The sequence below is a fragment of the Bombus terrestris genome, chromosome 4, assembly GCF_910591885.1.
Source record: "Bombus terrestris chromosome 4, iyBomTerr1.2, whole genome shotgun sequence".
In the NCBI taxonomy this organism is placed as follows: domain Eukaryota; kingdom Metazoa; phylum Arthropoda; class Insecta; order Hymenoptera; family Apidae; genus Bombus; species Bombus terrestris.
This window is the reverse complement of record NC_063272.1, coordinates 18,419,171-18,439,690: the sequence shown is the minus strand read 5'-3', so window position 1 is coordinate 18,439,690 and position 20,520 is coordinate 18,419,171. Positions and strand designations below refer to the sequence as shown.

General features: G+C 36.9%; 3 protein-coding genes and 1 long non-coding RNA gene across 16 annotated transcripts in view; 2 read left to right on the top strand and 2 right to left on the bottom strand.

Annotated features, from left to right (window-relative positions):
- The window catches only part of LOC100648430 (GTPase-activating Rap/Ran-GAP domain-like protein 3), a 28,835-nt gene extending 22,457 nt beyond the window's left edge, over positions 1-6,378 (top strand). For 4 of the 7 annotated variants that reach the window (XM_003394760.4, XM_020862837.2, XM_048405298.1 and 1 more), the window contains 6 exons: positions 74-359; positions 546-988; positions 2,172-2,508; positions 2,949-3,035; positions 3,135-3,404; positions 3,684-6,378. In XM_003394760.4, coding sequence (XP_003394808.2) covers positions 74-359; positions 546-988; positions 2,172-2,508; positions 2,949-3,035; positions 3,135-3,404; positions 3,684-3,931 — 1,671 coding nt within the window. In that variant the 3' untranslated portion in view covers positions 3,932-6,378. Of the gene's footprint in view, positions 1-73; positions 360-545; positions 989-2,171; positions 2,509-2,856; positions 2,877-2,948; positions 3,036-3,134; positions 3,405-3,683 lie in introns of those variants that run through there. The other 3 variants (XM_012307746.3, XM_048405299.1, XM_020862839.2) reach the window with 3 other exon arrangements.
- LOC110119237 overlaps positions 1-11,576 on the bottom strand; it is a 66,489-nt gene extending 54,913 nt beyond the window's left edge. For both annotated transcript variants that reach the window (XR_007223879.1, XR_007223881.1), the window contains exon 1: positions 11,121-11,576. The gene's annotated coding sequence lies outside the window, so the exon portion shown is untranslated. The remainder of the gene's footprint in view (positions 1-11,120) is intronic.
- The window catches only part of LOC100650434 (nuclear hormone receptor FTZ-F1 beta), a 32,347-nt gene continuing 20,987 nt past the window's right edge, over positions 9,161-20,520 (top strand). For 5 of the 6 annotated variants that reach the window (XR_007223873.1, XR_007223874.1, XM_048405301.1 and 2 more), the window contains exon 1: positions 9,163-10,522. The gene's annotated coding sequence lies outside the window, so the exon portion shown is untranslated. Of the gene's footprint in view, positions 10,523-20,520 lie in introns of all 6 variants that reach the window. The other variant, XM_048405305.1, reaches the window with a different exon arrangement.
- On the bottom strand, positions 15,042-15,666 carry LOC125384985. Its single transcript, XR_007223890.1, has 2 exons — positions 15,533-15,666; positions 15,042-15,320 (listed from the first exon to the last, which is right to left on the bottom strand). It is a non-coding gene; the product is annotated as an uncharacterized LOC125384985 (long non-coding RNA).

Below are 20,520 nucleotides of genomic sequence, written 5' to 3'. Positions count from 1 at the left end.
GAACTGTACGATATGTATCGGCTGTGTTGGCACACCCTCCCCGTAGAAAGGAAAATCGATGAAATTTTCGCAGAGTATGTTAAACCGACGAGCATTGTCGGATGTCGTGGAGGCTCCAGGTCGGCGTCGCGAGGAGACCCGTGCTGTGGAGATGGTGCGCGTCGGACAGGCCCTGAAACTCGAAGCGATCGTCAGAGGTTTGGCGCCAACTTCCTTGGCCACTGCTGGTCCTTTGAAGCCCAGACCGTGGGAGCCGAGGTGTATCTATCCGGATTTCCCGCACGAAGTCGTATGCGGGGACGTTTGGCTGGATAACAAGCTGATCTTGGCTACCGAGAATGGAACTTTTCTGATCGAAGGTGAATCATCAAGCCTCGATATATATGAAATAATAAAATATATAAAAGGAGAGAGTGGGTCGACTGCCTCTCGAGAAGCTAACATCGGATGGGTGTGCACGAAAGACGAATAATCGTCTCCGTCTCTGTGTTGGCAACTACGAAATTACAAAACGCAAGAAACTTGCAATGCATTTTCTGTTTCAGACAGTTTATCGCACAGACTGATCTTCGACGAGTCCGTGCAAATTAAACAGCTAGACGTGGTCGAGCAACACGGAATATTGTTATTTCGAACCGGTGACAAAGGCAAAGATAGCAACGTCTACGTTTTTCGTCTGAGAGAATTCGAGAATAGCACGATCAGTAGGTCTGCGGAAATTCCAAACGATCGCGAAGACGAACAAGAGTGCGAAGACAATGGCGACGAGGACGATGTGGACGACGACGCCGACGAAAGCGAAGAAAACGATTGTGACAATTTCACGCGAGCCACTACAAAATTCAAGCCCTTGATTCGTCGTACTCGTGTTCGTGTTCGTCCCTTGGCTGTCAGAGGACGAGCGCATATAAAGGAAAGAAGACTAGCTAGAACTCGTGGCTGCCATTTATACACCGTTACTATGCCTGGTGGTTCTCATTTGCGCATGGTATGTACCGAAGAAAAAGAAAAGAAAAATTTCAAATTTTCCAAAGTATTGAAATTATCGAGTGGAAAGTTGGATTCTTTCGTACTTTTATATACTTTTATATATATATATATTTTTTTTTTTCGTCTTATTTCAATTTATAATTTTAACCGAACGTAACGCAATAGGTAGCGCGTATATGTTTATAAAATAGACTATACGTTGTATACCTAGACGGTGTTTGGACAATCGATTCGAGCCAAGGAAAAAAAGTTGCTGTACGAGAAGGTCGGTGGCGGGTTATTTTTCGAGTTGGCAACAATTTACGTAAATCGGCTGACATAAACCAATCGTGTTTGTAACTTGGCTTTGCGTTGCTTAAATATTTAAAGAAATTATTTTCGAATCGATTCTTCTTATGTAATTTTGCTTATTTAATAAGAGTTGCTTGGACATGGAAGCTACATCTGCTACACGGTTGTGTATATTTATTATATATCCGAATCGTTGATTAAAAGCTCGATAATTTACGATCTTTGTTAAAGCTTTGGCTGTTGGTACGAAGATGAATTTTCGTTCGTTTGTTTTTTATCGTAATAGGCGTATTGGGAACGGAAACGATTGAAAATGGCGCGAAATACGTCCGCGTAATATAATATATCCGTGTACAGGGAAACGTTCGAATCGCTTGAAACACGATTCGAAGCTGAAAATACGTGGATCGTATTGCCAGTAAGTTTACATGTGTTTCGTAAGTGAGTGTTTTCCGTTGATTTTGTCGAAACAGCGTATCATCCACGTAAACGAACGACGTATCGACGAACGTTGCGACCTAAACTATCAACGAAAGTTGATCTCCGATGAAAAAAATCGAATCGTCGAATTTATCCGAAATATATCGTATCAGGATTGCAAGTTTGTCAGATCGCGTCGCTAAACATAGTATAGTATAGTATTGGTGCGTGTAGGATGTATGGCGATGTATCAATGGCGATGGCATCGACACCGAGAAAGCATCCTGTTGTTGCCGATCTTACCGGTTTTCGCCAATCCACCGGACCAAGTAAAAAGCAATATCTAATAATTATTTGAAATCGTACGATAGTCGTATATATTTTTGTCGGTAGTATTTCGAGTAAATTATAAATAATAGAGAAATTTAGATTACCTTCGTAATTCGGATATCGTTTTTTATTTTATTTAGTGCGTAGCGGTCGGCCGACGTTTGATAGTTTTCCAATGGAAACATAGCGCCGCGTGGACCGCATGGTGTTCCGCTACGGATACAGATACCGTGGAAGGATTTTTGCATTTGAAGGAGTTGAATGCCAGCGAATCTCCGACGTTAGTAACGATAGTAGAAAATACAGATTCGAACAATGAATGGACGCTTTGCTGCGGTGTCCGACATCATTTTGAATTGATCTCAGCTTCCGGAAGCACGAGAATTCTTCACATCGAGGGAACGCCGAAACCACACGTGGTGGCTGCTTTGGACCTCTGCGAAGACGAAGAACCCGAATTGTTACTCTGCTACAACAGTACGTATTTTTCTATACATATAGTATATCTGGTCGTACAAATAATAGTTGAATAGCCTTAAATAGACGCACTAGGTGAAGCAAACGCACCGCTATACGCTAAACCGATCAAACGTATTAAAGTGGTAAAGTAAGTAAAGTAAAGTTGTAAGAGCGTCGTAAAAGTACGCTTGAAAATCAAACAGCTGAATAATGGTGGAAAATCAAAATTTAAAGGTAGACAAAATTTAAAGATAGAAGATTGTCGTTCAATTTCAACGTACCCTTATACGTATATCGATCTAGCTAAAAGTTGAATGAGAAGCGAAATGGAAAACTGAAGAATTTAATAAATATAATAAACGATAGAATAGAATTATGGTTAAATGGACGAAGAATTCGTGGCAACGATGCGACAAGGTGGTCGATCGATACTCGCTTACCTGCCTTTCTTACCGCAGATACGTGTCACTTTCAAAAACTCTTAGAAGAGAATACCGTAGCAACGGAATTCGATTTCAACTGGAATTCCGTTCCTGCGGCAATAGGTAACGTATCTTTATACCTTTATATCTTTATATTTCGTCTTTACGTTTTATCGTTCTTTATTTTTCGATGATCCTTCATGGCCCGATACAAACTTTCAGCCTGTGCCTTCCCCTACGTGATCGCCTTTACCAACGACACCATGGAGATACGATTGATAATCAATGGAAATTTGGTGCACACGATCGCCATGCCAAACTTGAATCTAATCACTTCGAAGCAAGACATCTTCTTCGCTACAACGGCTCCAGAATTTCTGCCTGGAAAATGCGAAAGAATTCGCCTGGACTCGAAACCCACGGACAAGGAAGAACCGGTTTCCAGTCCGCCTCCTTTCCCCCAATCTTCTACGTCTCGATCCAATCAGCAAAGTACGTGCCGTCTTCTTCGAACCGATCGTCATTTTCTACTTATTCGCCCGATCCTAATAGCATTTATTTATCTATTTATCTATTTACTTGTTTATTTATTTATTTATACCACATATGTTTTAGGAAAAATACGCTTGACACTGTGCGAACAATTCGCTAAATCGAAAAGTCTAGAAAACCCAAATTCCAAGTTTGCTACTGGCTATATCTGCGTTATAGTAGTTTGATACGAGCAGGAAATCGATATAACGGAGAATAATTGTCTTTTGCTTTCTATAGACAGTCAGGGCGACTGGAAGCCGATAAGAATCTACCAAATACCGTTGCAAACGTTATCGAGGAGTAGCTTGTCAACGTGCTCGCAACGACGCTGTGCCAGCCCTGCCGAGCCAGAAATCATCTCCGCGCCGCCGACCGGCGACAAGAGTTTCCTCAGCGTCGAGCCTCACAGAGCGTTGAGTAGGTCGTGTAGCAGCAGTCCAACGCCATCGCCGACCAACGTGCTTCCGCCTCGACTCAGAAAATAGGCTGGATCGCTAGCTATCCTCGCGGACTTGCTTTCACCACGTTCAACGTCGAGTTGGCGTGGCGTCCTTATTTAAGTTGTTCATCCCTTAACGTGCAATTCTTTTCCATCTAGCCGATGAAAAATGCGCAATTTTCTTTTTAACGCGATTGTTTCTTAGCTGTATAACGATAGATGTTTTTCCAATACGCCACGTCTTACGTTCTTACTACGTTTAGTAACTTACGTTTAATACGATAAAGCGTGTAAAACGCAAGATAGGAAAAGCACGTGTCTTCGTAAATACGAAAATGTGATTTCTATTAGTACAAAAAGTTTTGCATGGTTGATCGAGCGTGCCTGTTATTTATTAATAACATTGTTGGTAATCGTCGTTGGTTGCGTGAGCGCCGACGTGTGAAACAAAATTTCCGTTAAACTGGCGGTAAACGGCCACGCGATTCGAGCTCCGCGCTCAACGTATTATATAAACGACCTTCCTTCTGACAGATCGCAACCGTACCCGAAGCTCGTGCCTCGATCCAACTGTAAAATCGACGACGGATCGTGCACGATTCGGTGCGTTTCATCTGTAGCTAGAATTTACTGCCGTTGCAAAGAGCAATCGAGATAAAATAGACGACGTTTCTTTCTCCCTTATTCGAACGTTGATCGAACCCGGATCAAATTTATGTTTCTATCGCGTTGGGAAAATATTAGAAAAAGAGTTGGAAAGGTATCAGACGGCGGATATTTATGCATTTGCGAGAGATTTAGAGAATGGCGGAGATTTATAATACGCAGCATGGGTAGGAATGCGCGACAGCCAGAAATATTATAAATGCCCAAAGCAAATGCAAGTTAGAACGTGCCATCTTTGTTTTTCCTCGTTTCGCCTAAAAAATATCTAGTCGTATATATAATATAATTTCCAAACAGTCTATACGATACGATTGTGACGTATGTTGAGAAATGAAGAAATTTATCCACGTTCCTAAAAAATCCACGCTTCGCGAGATATGTACAGGCACACACGTCCATCGATTCGATTTAACGTACGGAGAACGAAAGTATGTAAGTGTAGGAATTTACAAACTGGTTTCTATATCATAAACGTAAACAACGAAAAAATAAGTTTTTTAAATAAACCCATCGGTGCGTATTTAACGTACGACGAACGTATTTATTTTAACGACGTAGTATCGGAGGAAATAATTACACAGAGTGTCCCGTTCCAAGTTTCCCAGACTATTGCTACATTTGTCATTGTTTGTCAGACTATAGAAGCATAAAGCTTATCGGCTGTTTCAGTTTCTACGAAATTATCTACGATTTCGTTCGCTGCTCGTGAACGAAACGTTGATCTTGATAAGTTTTTGTTGCAAATACGAAAAATCGCTCTATACGTATATGATGATGATAATAACAACAACAACAACAACAATGATAATAATACGTAGAAGAATGTTTAGTACGAGACAAGGCACCGGATAACAAGATGTCCCGATAATACTAGCACGATGGTAATAAATAATAAATAATAAATAGTAAATAATAAATAATAAATAATAAATAATAAATACTAAAGTAGAAAATAAAAAGAGAATGATACGAAATTTTACGTATAGTTGGATCTAATCGGTCGGTACTCGTGTAAATCCGTATGATTTGATATTTATATGATAAATAGTACGTACAGTGTATTTTGATGGCATTCTCGTAACATACAACAAGTTTGATTAAAACGTTAAAGTATTATCTTAACGACAAAGTTGAAGAGTTAAAAATTGTCGAAACTTTGGAAACTTTCTTTAGTCGTATTCGCAAAGAACCTCGAATCTACATAAATATCCGCAGTCCACCTGTTACTTTTTTTCTTTTCTCGTCTTATTCGCGTTTACTCGACTTTAAATTTCGATTAAGAGTCATGTAAAGGCTAAACTCTTTACAGAGAAGTGGAAAAATCAAAATGATATAATGAAATACGTAAAAGGATAATTAAGGAAAACTGTTCGCTGTCGTTGGTAAGATATCTCGCTGCGAACGTGCTCTCGCGCCGTTAAATCGCCTAGCGATTTCTATATGTATGTATTTACCGCAAATAAAAGAAAGATAACCTATTAAACGTTCGTATTTAAACAGGAATTTGGTAATTATGCGATCTGATCGAATAACTTTTCTTCTGTAAGTAGTTTTTCATTCGGACGATATATGTATATTTGTCGTACAGTCAACCGACTGTCGAATAGAAGATCGAAACAAAGCGCGAAAGTGCAACCAACATCCATCGACTCGTCCAACTTTATTGCAAACTGCATTTCTACCTAGTTCAGCCTACGCTATGTTTATTTGTTTACACGATATTAAAAATGATTGTCGCGTTGATAAGTTAAGATTAAGCTAGGTTGGCCTATGTGCGTCAAATGTACATAATCTTTCGTAATATAAAAATGTATTCGATGAATTTAATCCGACCTTTTTACTAATTTACTGATATTTCTCTGTCGCTAACGTGATACGTTAGAGGAATTTTAACGTAGTTAAAATTCGAAAGAAACTCATTTCCTCGGAGGCGTATCTTAACATCCTCTCTTTGTCGGAGACAAAAGCCAAATGCACGTTCTCTTTTCTTTTTACGACACGATTCTTTTCTATCCTCGTGACGTAATTTGATTTGATCATTCGATTATAGAGCGATAAATCTAAAACACCGATTTTCATCATTTTCGAACATGTTGGAAACGACTCTTAATTTTCGAGATACATATTCGGAAAAAAAGTATAAATTTGAAACATAATATAAACGGTTATTCCGAACTTTTAAATAATTAGCGAAAAGAAATTTTTCAAATTAAAATAATAAAATCAGATATCGTGTATATCGAGTTTCCTTTTTTCAAAAGATTTGTTTTAATGTTTGGAATTTTTTGGTTTTCAAACGTAATATTCCAATATATAATATTTGGTCTTTGGTTACGCATCGCGGTATGCGCGTATACACGTATATAGGAATTGCAACTGCGAGAGAAATTTGATCGATCGTTTTATTATTAAGGACCTCGAAGGACCTCGTTTTATTATTATTGCCGCGTTACAAGTGGTACTCGTACTGCTGACTGTGATGCCGGGCGCATCGTAAAACTGCTACAGGCCTCGAGGAATCTTTCTCGGACCGTACTTCAGCGGAGGGAGTTTCTTCGACGGCGAGGACAGTCTTCGTCTACCCTCGCTAACGGACGATCACCGCTCGGAAGCGGTTGATCGTCGGTATCAAACGCGCGTTCTAGTCACGGAGAACTGTCTGTATACGCCTATTTTCTACCTTTCGTCTACAGCGCTTCCAAACTTGCCAACTAGACGCCTGTTTCCGACAGTGTGCGCGGAATCTTGTCGCAACGGAAAACCTCCTTTTGCTCCAATCTGTCTCGTATCGACCATCGACCACCGACCAGCTGACGCCGATACATCGCAACGCATATTGAACATTTATTCGAATCCACGCACTCGCGTATTTAATCGTCCATCTCCGTTTAAAAAATGTACAGGTGAATTTTTTTACATTTGCTCCTTAACCCAGGAGGGTTAACTCCTTGAAAAAACTATTTTATTACATTGTATTCTGTAACGTTACTTTTTTCCATTACTTTTTTTCCATATTCGTAAATTCGTAAATGAATTTGTCGAATCTTTCCGTTCTCTCCGATTTCAATGTATTTTGTTTCACATGCTGTAAAACTCGACATTTATCCTATATGTATAATATAACCGTCGGTCTATCTTAGTCTCCGAGATATTCGCAAAAAAAGTGTAGATTCGGGTCGGGTCCGTTAAATGATTTTATAATAATTCTAATATATACGATATTACAATATTGTATCTATTACGATCAGTTGAATATTTACATGTAAGAAAACGATTTAGAACCAGTTTCTTCTCGATTCTCGTATATTTATAAAATGATTTCTAATCTTCAATTTCACCAATTGCACAGCGATTGTTTATATAAACAAAACCAACAAAATCGTACATATACGAAAAGACGCGTAAATGTTCGAGGTAAATGTTCAACTTTGATCTATACATATTTTATAAAGAATTCCTGAAAGTCTCGAAAACCCGCTCTTGTAAATCTATGAAATTTCAAATACTCTTCAAATACTTTCGCAACCCAGCCTAGATTAATTTATTTCTTTTATTGCTTTTCTAATATTTATACAGCTTTCGTGCTTCGCTTCTGATCGCTTAAAGGAAAACGATCGGTTCGATACGATCGTGACGAGTGGAAAGGGCTGGCTCACGTTTCCTGAAACGCGTTTAAACGGGTTCAAATCAAACGCATTCCGCGACTTTTTTGCCACACCGCACCGTCGAGAATTATAGATGCCAATCGCTGTCAAGCGGAGCTAAAGGAAAATGCTTTGGCGACCCCGGTCAGTCTCGAGCGTTGAACTATGATCATTTACGTTTACCTGACTTATATGCCACTATCAGCCGAGTCTTATAATAATCATTGTCCGCGTTCTTTCCTCTAATTTCTCTCACATTAACGTACAAACGCTAAAATCCCGTTTTATTTTTCAAATTCGTGACGACATTTAACGGAATTTTTCGGAATTTTTCGGAATTTTTCGAAAAACAGACAATAGATAAATTGAACGTGGACCGATTGAAAGCAATCTTTAAATCTAGTTTAACCTTTTGAAAAGAATTTTAACAAAAACCTTCAATTGTAATAGCGATTGCACATATTGACAGAAGAAATACTAGTTTCCCTACTGATCTATTGATATATTTTAATTTAAACAACTTCCATGTCAAACGTTACATTCAATTTAATCGTTCAAATCGAACGGTAATTAATAACGCTAATAACAAATATCCATTCAGCTAATGATTTATTTGCGCCAGTAGCAAAACAACCATTTTCTCTAATCAAAACGCCTTGTTTCTTTACAAAATCCCATACGATCGTTTCTTTACAATTTATTTAATATTCCGTTGAAATGCAATCTCGTCGAGAAGTATAATTAATACTTTGAAACGTAGAACATTTCTTTTCAACCGTTTAATAATTATTATTTAGTGTTTTCTAATTATTTTTTATATCTCTATACCAAATAACAATGAGCGAAGAACAATTTTCTACCGAGGTTCTACCTTTTTTAATTATATTCTCAAAAATATAACATATCTGCATAGAAATCTGCAATCTACATTGATAGACTGCATACTTGGTTGATTAAAAATCTACACTTATACCTGCCATATTCTTACATAGATAGACTCGACTTGTGTTTCTCCAACTTGTTCTATTCCACTAAAATCACAGGATAAACGATAACAAACCGAGTAACACACCGAGTACTCTATTAGAAAATAAACGATGCATTATGACGAACCATGTGTTCCATCTACTAGCGAGATTTCGGTTAGATCAAGTTGCGCGTCCGCCATATTGAAATCCTGCTTCCGTGTAACGTATCGGTTGTTTTGCACGTTCCTCGATTAAAATTATCCCAAAAATCGACTCTAAAGATTATTTCACTGTAACCTATCTAATAAATAGTACGACTATTTAGTAACATATTCGGAGAGGTAAAATAGAAGGTATCGATTCACCAGTTATAATTAAATAGGTTATTTGTCGTATAAATCTCTACTAACATTGATAATCTAAAACGTTTTACAATCATTCTTTAAGTTGCTTCGATTATCGATGGATCAAAGTATTCTAAAAAAAGAATATCCTAAATAAGACAATCTTTTCTTAACATTTATACGATTAATCTGTAAGTTCTCCTTCGTTACTTAACAATTAAATTCTATTGTAGCAATAGAAGTGAAATTCAAACGTTTAACATGTTTCTCCAACTAGTCTTTATGATTGTACCAATGATTATAATAAAAAAATTACATTTAAACGTATTTATGCTCAACGAGCTGTATTACGAGCTGTTACATTTTATCTTATACCTTGTCAGACCACTTTAACGAACATACCTGTAGATACACACTCGATGAAACGCCGAATGGAACAATTTCTGAAATTTCTTTTCTTTGCTGTCCATTTCTCGAGTATCGTTTCAAATCAATTTCGTGTAGAATCGCTCGTTATATGCATTATGTACATTGATGCACACGTCCATCTGGTGGCAATGCACTGTACTACCGGCTGCTGGCTCGGAGCGGAGCATAGAAAGAGAAAAAGAGAGAAAGAGAGACACAGGTACGAGACGAGCTTGTGGTGTGAGGTAGCCACCAGTCAACAGCGGAGACGGAGACGGAGAGTCCGAGGTAGCCCGTGCCTGTAGCTGCCCGTGGCTCGTTGTAACGTGACGCGAAGGTGTGCCAAGCTCTTTCGCTTGCCTGTTACTTCGTCCGAAGACGCCCGATCGTACGTCTACCATAGTGTCGCGTATCGAAAGTGTCGGTAGTAGTGTTGTGATCTATTGGCCTGTCTGTCCTTGTGTGCTAGCCGAAAAAACTATACCAGCCGAGCCGTACATCATCGCGGAAAACTGTCAAGAGTGTCGTGTGATCTCAGACGCTGGCTTCAAACGCGAACGCTTACGGGTAATCTTCATCGCGATCGTGGGGTTGCACGAAACATAAGGTAAGGAAGCCAGATACGCGGAAGTGTATCGGAAGTGAAGGTAAAATCGAAAATTACTTTGGTCAGTTACTCGAACGTTGCGCGTACAGAGGTTATGTTTCCCGATGACCCCTCGACTCCCGCCTCCTTCTCCTCGTTATCCCCTTTCCTTTCATCGGTCTCTTCTTCTCTCCTCTTTTACTCTACCCTTCTTCCACGTCTCGCCCTTCATCTCGCCTTATTTTATTTCGCCTTATTTTTTCCCTGACGAACGTGTTCTTTCGCCGATTTAAAATCGCTTTAAGGGCATCACCGCAATTTTGGTAGGACGATATCCTATCGACGCAGTGAATTTCGATCGCAGATCGATCGATTGCAGATTTCGCGCATTCTCTCTCTTTCTCTCTCTATCCATCCATCCATCTATCCATCTATCTATCTATCTATCTATCTATCTATCTATCTATCTATCTATCTATCTATCTATCTATTTATCTATCTATCTATCTATCTATCTATCTATCTATCTATCTATCTATCCATCTATCCATCTATACATCTATCCATCTATCTATCCATCCATCTATCTATCTATCTATCTATCTATGTATCTACCTACCTATCTATCTGTCTGCCTATCTCTAACTATCTATCTCTCTCCGTCTCTCCCTTTTGTCTCTTCACGTCCTTTTCCTCTTTCTCTTTCTCGACCGCGAATGCACTCGCGAATGCACTCGACACGCACGCTCTCACACACCGACGTGTTCCGTTTCTTTTCTGCGAGACTGTGTCGTAGCCTTTCTCGTGGTAACGAGTTTCGTAACTTCCCTCGATACAAAAGTCACGAACTATCAGCTGTCAGCCTCCGTGCTTGTACCACCTGTCCTAGAGTCGATTCTCCGCCTCTCCTTCCCTTTTATACTTTATACATCACAATCCCTTTATTTTATCCCTTTTTACCCTGCTCTGTATATTAATCCATGGGATGGAATTGTTGACACAAAATTTTCATGATTCCGCGACTTTCGTCCACGACAGAAGAACGAGAACGTGATATAGCCGCGTGTCTACGAACGGGGCGAAGTAATCGGAGCAGCAAGAGAGGCTAACCGAGTTGAACAGTCATGATATTTCGGCGCGCAGGCTTTCTGGCATGACGGCGTGACCGGCCTTGAGCCCCTCCGCGCTCCCCTCTTGCACTCTGCACCTCTATCCCCACCTCCCCGAGGTAATACACGATGCACAGTGCGGATCAGTGCTCCTTAACGCGAGATTCTTGTGGCTGAAGGTTTCTTCGATCGAGCGCGCGCGCGCGCTGACTTCTTTCTCTCGTAACGCGCTGTATATGGACGTTTCGTGTTCTAAGTGAATCCGTTAAGCCAAGAAGACGAGTTATCGAGCTCCAGTTCGACCTCTAACTCGTCTACGAAACTACTATGTTGACTCGTCGACGCTCGACTCCTTTATGTGTTTAAAGATCGATATGGAAATTTGAATTCACCATCATGATGCATTTTGGTGATTTCTGTATGTGAAACGGAGCTATCGAATTTGAGCTTGTGCTTGTCTACACATCCACTTTGTTATTGTGTCGTTGTCGATGTTTAACGTCTTTATGCGTTTAAACAACTACAGAAAAATTCGAATTTAACGTCATATGAACATCGGAGATTGTTGTATGTGGAAAGAGAGATTGTTGTGGAATAAGTAACGAATGAAAATGTGCAGAGATAATTTATTTTCATTTAAATTTTTGGTTGTAGTAATGCAGAGAAGAAAAGTAAAAAAAAAAGTTCTTTTAATATAGAGGGAAATTATTTGTAGAGTGCTAGCAATATTTTTAGTAGTTTTAGTTTTATCTATTTGTAGAACGCTTTTATTAGAACTGGTATGTCGTGTTTCATTTTTTTCTTAATAAGGATATCACTTTTCACATGTATGAAATCTTATGTGAGTCGGTTTAATCGCTCCGTGTGAGGTGATAAATGCATTCTCATCGAAATGTTATCCTAACGTTATCAAATCGAAGGTCGAACGCGAAATGTAGCGCGTAGTCAAGTTATCTTCGATCAAGGAACTTGGAACGAAAGTCTGACATTCTATCATCGTATTGGATTTTAATTAAAATTCGCTAATGGAATTTCTGTATTTGTTACCAAATCGTATTTTGATATATCAGAATTATGAAAACTATATCGAACGATGCAAGAATTACACTGTTATGTAATTAGTTGTCTTTTTTAGGTTATACGATTCTTTCATCTCGATATCGATTTTTTTTATTTTCCTCTAACCTAAACTATAGTACTTCTCATTCCCCTTTCACGATGAAGTTTTTATAATGGGAAGTTGCTCGAATTAATAAAACACTTCATTTACAAGAATTATTTCGAAAATGTAAACTATCGTTGAGTTGAATCGATTTAATATATAATATATAGCGTACAATAATCTTTTTATGTTAGAGTTTATAGTTTCTTGTTAATTCATACATAAATAATATATATATATATATATATATATATATATATATATATATATATTTATTTATTTATTTATTTATTTATTAGAGCTGGTGATAAGAGAGTATAGGCAATTAGAGGGATCAGTAATAGTATATATAGATATTTAGTATAGGAGAGATAGAGAATGAAGGAGTAAAAATAGGGCCGTGGACTGTTGAAGAAATTGTAAAAGAAGAAAGAGAACAATGCGAAGATAAAGTGCATAGCTAATTAACTAGGTAAATTAGATGAAAAGGTAAAGATTTGTGCAATAAATAATAGATAGACGTATACATATAATGGTTATGGTTAGTAGTTGGATAATGTTCGAATACGTTAGATTGAATAGACAATAGCAAAATAGCAAAATAAATGTAATAGCAAGATAAGGATAAAATAAAGTTGTTCATTTAGATAAGCAGTAAGGAAAATAATTACAAAACGAGTTCATCTTACGACATATGGTATACAATTAAAGTAATACAACTTTCTCAAACAATTTAATAATGCTTTCTGTTCTACAAGATGTATGTTGCTAATAATTCTTTACTGAAAGTGTATTGTATCGTATGGTATGGTATGGTATCGTATCGTATCGTATCGTATCGTATCGTATCATATCGTATCGTATCGTATCGTATCGTATCGTATCGTATCGTATTGTATCGTATTTCCTTATTACATCGAGGCTTGCGCCTATTACAATCAATCATTTTTTAGTATGTACACGAACACTCTTGATGTATTTTGTTTCTGCTTTAATTTATTCCTTGAAGCTAAACCTTCATATGGTAAATTAAAAAGAATTCATTGAGTAAATTAATTCTTTTTATATTCTTTATTGAAATAATGAACTAAATTGAGAAAGACAAACGAAAACGGTTGAGAGAATAGGGAGAAGTAGAGGAACACAAGAAAATCACTGACTCGAGGCTGGCTGTTACAGAAAAAAGGAAACGGGATCAAATGAATGGGGCGTTAGCCTATAGCGGTATACGTGAGAATAGCGAACACAATCAGTAATGACGTTATTGATACAAATTTTAGCACCGACATACTTTCTTCTATATCTGTCAGGCCGCTTATCATTTTTTTAAAATAATACATCTCTCGTTTCAATAATTTTCTAATATGCTATCAAGGTCATTAAACCTGAGTAAAACGTTGCGAAGATTTCAATTAGGTGTCGCCGTTTGTTAAAAAATCATTATCGTATTGAAAAGTTTATACTACAATTATTTGATATTTCGATACAGTAGGATCGATATACATATATATGTATATATATATATATATATTATACATTATTTATTATAATTGAATATAATAATACTATACTTTATCATATATGATAACAGTGATGCGATAAATAATGTGCGGAAAATGATATACTTTTGTTTAAACATTTTTTTAATAATAACTTTTTAATGAACGGCGACAATCGAGCAAAACCTTCGTAACACTACTCGGGGTGATGACCTTGACAACATGTTAAAGAATCATCGACACATCAGAGGTGGCAGAGGTGGTTTCGCGAACATTTACCAATAATAATGATAAAAATTCGCTCCGTGATTAATATCGTTGAAATTTGTTCGATATAATCTATTTTCAAGAGTATTGCTGTTTCAAAAGTATTTAATATTTATATCTACCTGCGGTAGATAATTGCTTTACTAAGATTACCGAAGACAGGAAGAATTTTGCAAAGTACTCTAGAGCAGCAAGAATCATTGACAAATTTTCAAAGCCGGTTTTCTCGAGAACGAAGCGTCACATAAGAAAACTTGTATTCTATATTTCCTTGTTATTTCTGCATAAAGAATCACCTCATGGCCACTTACACGTGTTATTCGGCCGAATCCTCTATCGTATATACATGTATGTAATATGTGTTACATGTAATATGTGAAAATAAGAAAGATGTAAAAAATTTAAAATAAGAAAAATAAATTAGCCATGGAATTTGTAACAGAAATGAGGGAAAATGTTTGCGTTTTTTTTTTTTTTTTTTTTTTTTTATGAATAAAAGTCTATCGAAATGAATTAATATATTGAAAGGAATCGTATTAAATTGTTTGCATTTTCAATTGTTGAGATTGAATGTAAAATTTTATAGGAAATCCAATAATAAAGTCTATAAGCTGTCAAATGTTGCTCATCCACGATGTCTTGCGCTGCGTATATCAAATTTCATGGAAACCTGTATTACTATCAGACATTCCGATTTTGCAATCGCCTCTTCCAAAGCCTGCAAATCACTTTCGAGGTCATCTCGCGGATTTGCAATGAACGAACGGTACGTATTTCCTAACCTAGAAAAATATTCTGTAAACACTCGGTCGATTCAAATTTCTTCCTTCAGAACTGCTAATTCTGGATACTAGATGAAAGAAAAATAAAAATGTAATGGCAACTATTACGCGATACATGCGGTAAAGATAGCCTCGATATACGTATCTCGTGTTAACGTAACCTTTAAGCACCGACTTGGGAATATGGCAATGCAAGATAAAAGTAGAGTTACCGTTGGAAACATTACGAAAGTCATTTTCATTAAGAAGTTCCATACGATTCTTGTATCTACCTCAATATCTTAAAGTTTTAAGGTAACGAGTAGTTTCTCCGTTAATAGAATAGAAAATGCAAGATACAGGTAAAATCTATCGACAGTGGCGGCGACGGGTCTGTCCACGACAGTGGTAATCGCAACTCGAGATTGCGCAAGTTCCTTCTCGATCTTATCACGACCGCAAAGTATATACTATACGTGTGTATACATTACACGTGCAATACGTGTCATACGCATACACGGACTGTACAAATACGTATGATCTACATACGTATGTGCGTATGTATGCACGTACAAGTAAACGAACGAGCTAAGTAAACGCTATAAAGACTGTGTTAAAGAGAAATTGGCACTAACAGAAAATGTTTTTAAAATTATAACGTAATGTAGGATTGGATAAAACTTGGTAGGTATTTTCGGTAAGTATTAAAAAGGAGTCGGCAAACATTTTGTTATAAAGAGAAATGTTAGGAAATAAAAATTAAATTGTCGTCAAAATTATTATTAAATGGTAAATGAATGGAATTTCGAAGAAAAATTAAATTGTCAAATATTTATTTTCGATTAAGTCAATGTTTATAAGCCATCTTATACAATTAAGGTTACTAAGAATATCTTAAACTTTTAAAACAACTCAACTGTTATTTCGATACACAGCTTATCTATTATACATTCTAAACTGCACCTCGATCGATGCACATTTAAATACAACTAATTCGTAAATAATGATTTCTGATATAAGTTATTTGGTTTTAAAAAGCAATAGGAATACAAAGACATCTATATTCGTATTATCGAAATCTAAAGAACGAATATATGGAAATTATTATGGAAAAGTTGATATCTCTTGTTTGGTTGAAAAATAGTTGTTGACAATACTGATATTATACATTATCTAGTATCTGCGTATGCATGTACGTTTTAAAGTTAGTTATTTTAATAATTTCCTTGTAGTTGGAAATAATTTGGAAGAAAAATTTGCAAATGCTGTTACTGTTTGATCAACGTGACAAAACGTAATAAAAATGATTAAAATTCGTTATTATAATATTGAAATCTACGAGTTATTTTGCATTAAATTTTTCATTAAAACAGAATATTATTTACATATAAAATATATACATATTATTTAATATGGAAACGAATATTTCTTAATTAATCTTGGTCCTCTGTGTTTAAACGGTATTGGATTTTTTGTGAAAACGACGTAATTCCAGATACAGCTAACTTGAACGATGAGAAAGCGTGAAATAATTTAGATTCAAATATATAGCACAGCTGATATTTCAGAGTATTTGTCTTTGTTTATTTTGTGATTTTATCAGAGTTGACGTAGAAGGAGACATCCGAATATATGTTTGCCCCGACGCACACAGGGATATGAAAACGGTAACGCGATATGACAATGTCGATATAGAATGCAGTTTATGCAGTGGGAATAGGTATGCGCGCATACGTGCAATGTGCAGATTACGAAGACAAATCCGTGTCGCGCGAATGGCTTTCGTCGGGTATACGTAGTCCCACACCACGTACATGAAAAGAGAAAAAGAGAAAATGAGATAAAGAGAAAAATAGAGATAGGGAGAAGGAGCGTGTACTGGAAACTCCCTGGATCCTTGAGACGCGGATAGGCCTAGTGAGACTTATGAATATTGATGAACCTTTCCCGACGTACTTACTAGCTCGACCGCACCTCGATCATTTGTTGCTACTCGACGGCAATCTCCCTCTTTTCTTCCTCCTATTTGTTTTCGCAAAGTAAGTTTTTCGAGCATGCCGCATACTTATTGCTAGCCACGCTTTTTCCTCCGCTCATCTACTTTCTTATCCAATCGACTTACGACGATTGTAAATGTACCGCCGTGTATTATAAATATTGCCAACAGAGAATACGAATCTCTTTTAAATCTGTTCGTTTCCAATTGCCAATTTACTATTAGCATTTAAATATTTTTAATAAAAATAAATTAAGCGGAATCACTTTTTAACCCTTCGATTAATAAGGTCAAAAGATAATAAGGTTAAAAGAAAAATTGCACGCGCAACGTTGGAAAACGGTTTAATCGAAAGTTTTGATAGAGAATCGTAGCGAATCTGTCGCGAATATGCGAACACAATGTTCTTCTTCGATCTCTTCTATATGGATGATGGATGATGCGTTTGGAAATATGCAGGTGAAATACGATAATAAATGTGTATTTTTGATTCAGCAGACACGCGACTGTAAATGCAATTAGGCGGTGATGTCAACAAGTCGAGGGGAAAGTAACGTAGAAACGCAACATTCCTTTACGTTCTAGTAGAAATGTAAGATATAATTAGATTTTATTTACTTTGGGGTTAGGTTGGCAGGACTTGGCAGCGTTTGACAGGATTTGACAGAATTTGACCCGTAATATAACCTGGTCTTTAAGAAAATTAAATTTCAAGTGTGCACGAGTTTCCGGGCAAACGAAACTTTCGAATCTTTATGTTCCAAAAGCGATATCCAACGGAATTGTATAAACTTTGTTTTATCTAGAATTGTATTTTATTTGCAATATCGGTTAAAATTCGTATAAGATATGGTATTGTTTGCACCCTCTTATGGTTCGATGTACAGGTCCTCGATGATTTTTCAAATTTTGAAAATAATTTGAAAATTTAACTAATCTATTAGGTCTAACTAAGGTATTAGGCGCCGCTACCGATCGTTTTCTATCGGCATCGGGGCGGTGTGAATTTTTCTCAAGCGCGAAACCAATTGGACGCGATCTCGTTGAGCCAGGCGAAAACAAAATGCGGTACTGTACTTACACGAGACGACGGTAGCTGGCTATTGCAGCCGATGCCAAACCGAACCGGTTTCCCGATGCTGCTGAAAAATGCTTCTCGACCGGCTATAATAATTTTAATTGACACTCAGACCAGACCGCTGAGTATCCTCGATCGGCATGTATGTACATATAACCTCGTATAAAGTGTCGTATCCAGCAAATGAAAAATGGGCATTGTTCGTATTTTTATGTAACCTTGGTCGTCTTATCTAGAACGTTTTTATTTTTTTCTACCGCTTTCGATCGCTCGCCGATCAACTATCGCAGAATATATCGTAATACAAGATTGATCGCGAAAGCAACGTATTTTAAATTCGCGTTGATTATAATTTTTCTTAGAATCATCTTTAGCTGTGAAAGATAAATCCTATCGAATACGTTGGTTACATTTAGGCTCGATCAAGGATAACAGTTTTATCTTTACCGCTGTACAACACCGATAATATATTAATTATAAAAATCTTGATTGTAACGAGTATTTTGAAATTTGTTTCGTATTTCGATTTCGATTAACCGTCGAGTAAGTAAAAGGAGAAATCAGAGAATGCTGAGAATGGGTAAAATAAGAGAAAAAACGAAAAATAAGAAACGAGAAAACGAGAAAAAGGTATATGTGATTAAGGTTAGAAGGTGCGTTCATAAGCGCGCAGCTATGGAGAATATTCGTGTGAAGTTGTTACGTAGGAACGTATGCGCGTTCAACGAGATATTAAGCGTGTACATATGTATATGCAGTTGGGCCTACTCGAGCCGACTGGCCCGGGTGAAAGGAAAACCCGCGCCTACCTTGCAAGTGAAACACAGAGAGGGGGCAGAGAGATTCCACGTCGAATCCAGTACTTTTTGTACTTACGTGGAACGCGATTGCAAGGAAAGCTTCTATGAAATACCTTAGTATGCTCATTGTGTAACGTACAGTCTTTGTAAACGTACAATTATCGCGCGTTATCGTTCGGTAGAAGTAGCAAGACAATTCATCGTATGAAATTTTTCGACTCGCGTTTCTTATTATTTACCGTCTACCTTCTAAGTTGAGAAAAATGTTTCTTCTATCGTATTTAATAATTAATTATTAAATAATTCGATTGTTAAAATGTCTGCTATAATTTTTTATCATTTTCTCGAAGCTAAACTCAAACATCGACTACGCTATAAATTTATAAAATGCCGAATGTTTTCCTAGCAACCGAGTCTAGCAATTCTCTCGTAGTAAGTCTCTCGGTAACTTTATGATACAATGTAATAAAGTAACTAAATTAATCAAAGTAACTTTAATTCGGATACGCCGATATTTTTTTATTTTGACGTAATAGAAAAATACGTGCGTGAATTAGAAAAAGGATGGGTGGAAAAGAATTAGAAAAAGGATTAGATGTATTGTATCAATACCGTTTGTACCGACATTTGCTTAAAGAAGCGTACGTTTCAAATACGTTAATTCTTTTTACTTTAACATGACTACTTACTTTAATTCTTGTATTAATATTTTTATTCATTTCTGTATTCATTTTTGTTCGCAGGACGATATAAATTTTAGTTTGACAGTTCGTTTGATTTATGCAGTTCATAACTCGTTGCGCACGTTTATCCTTCGTTGATGTCTGCTTAGAAAGGGAGGGAGGGAGAGAGAGAGATTACGTCGCCGATACGCATTTCCGCGAAACATAGCGTTTATTTGGTAATTAAAATTTGTCTCTTGGAGCCAACCGGTGTGAGATTGCGAGAGCTAGAACGATTAATCGTTAATCCGATAGTTTTTAACGATTATAAGAGAATCAATGTTTCATTACGCGATAATTGCCAATATCGCTCACGGATGACACTCGTCGTAACGTAGGCATTTACGAGAGAAGACGCGTTTCAGTCGCTCGAATGTAAATTAACTTTTCTTCGTGCCAGCGTCGATTAATACCTTTAAAAAGATAAATTTGAAGGAAAAATAAAATAAAAATTTTTGTTTATATTTTGTAGACGATTTAAAGAATGTTTAAACGCAACTTATTATCGAGACAATTTTATTTCGTATTTATGTAAATTTGCGACATTTTAATCGCCTGCCTCGTGTTTCTACGAAGGAGAAGCTGTCTTTGTGTCATTCTGCGAGTTATGAAAATCATTCTCGGG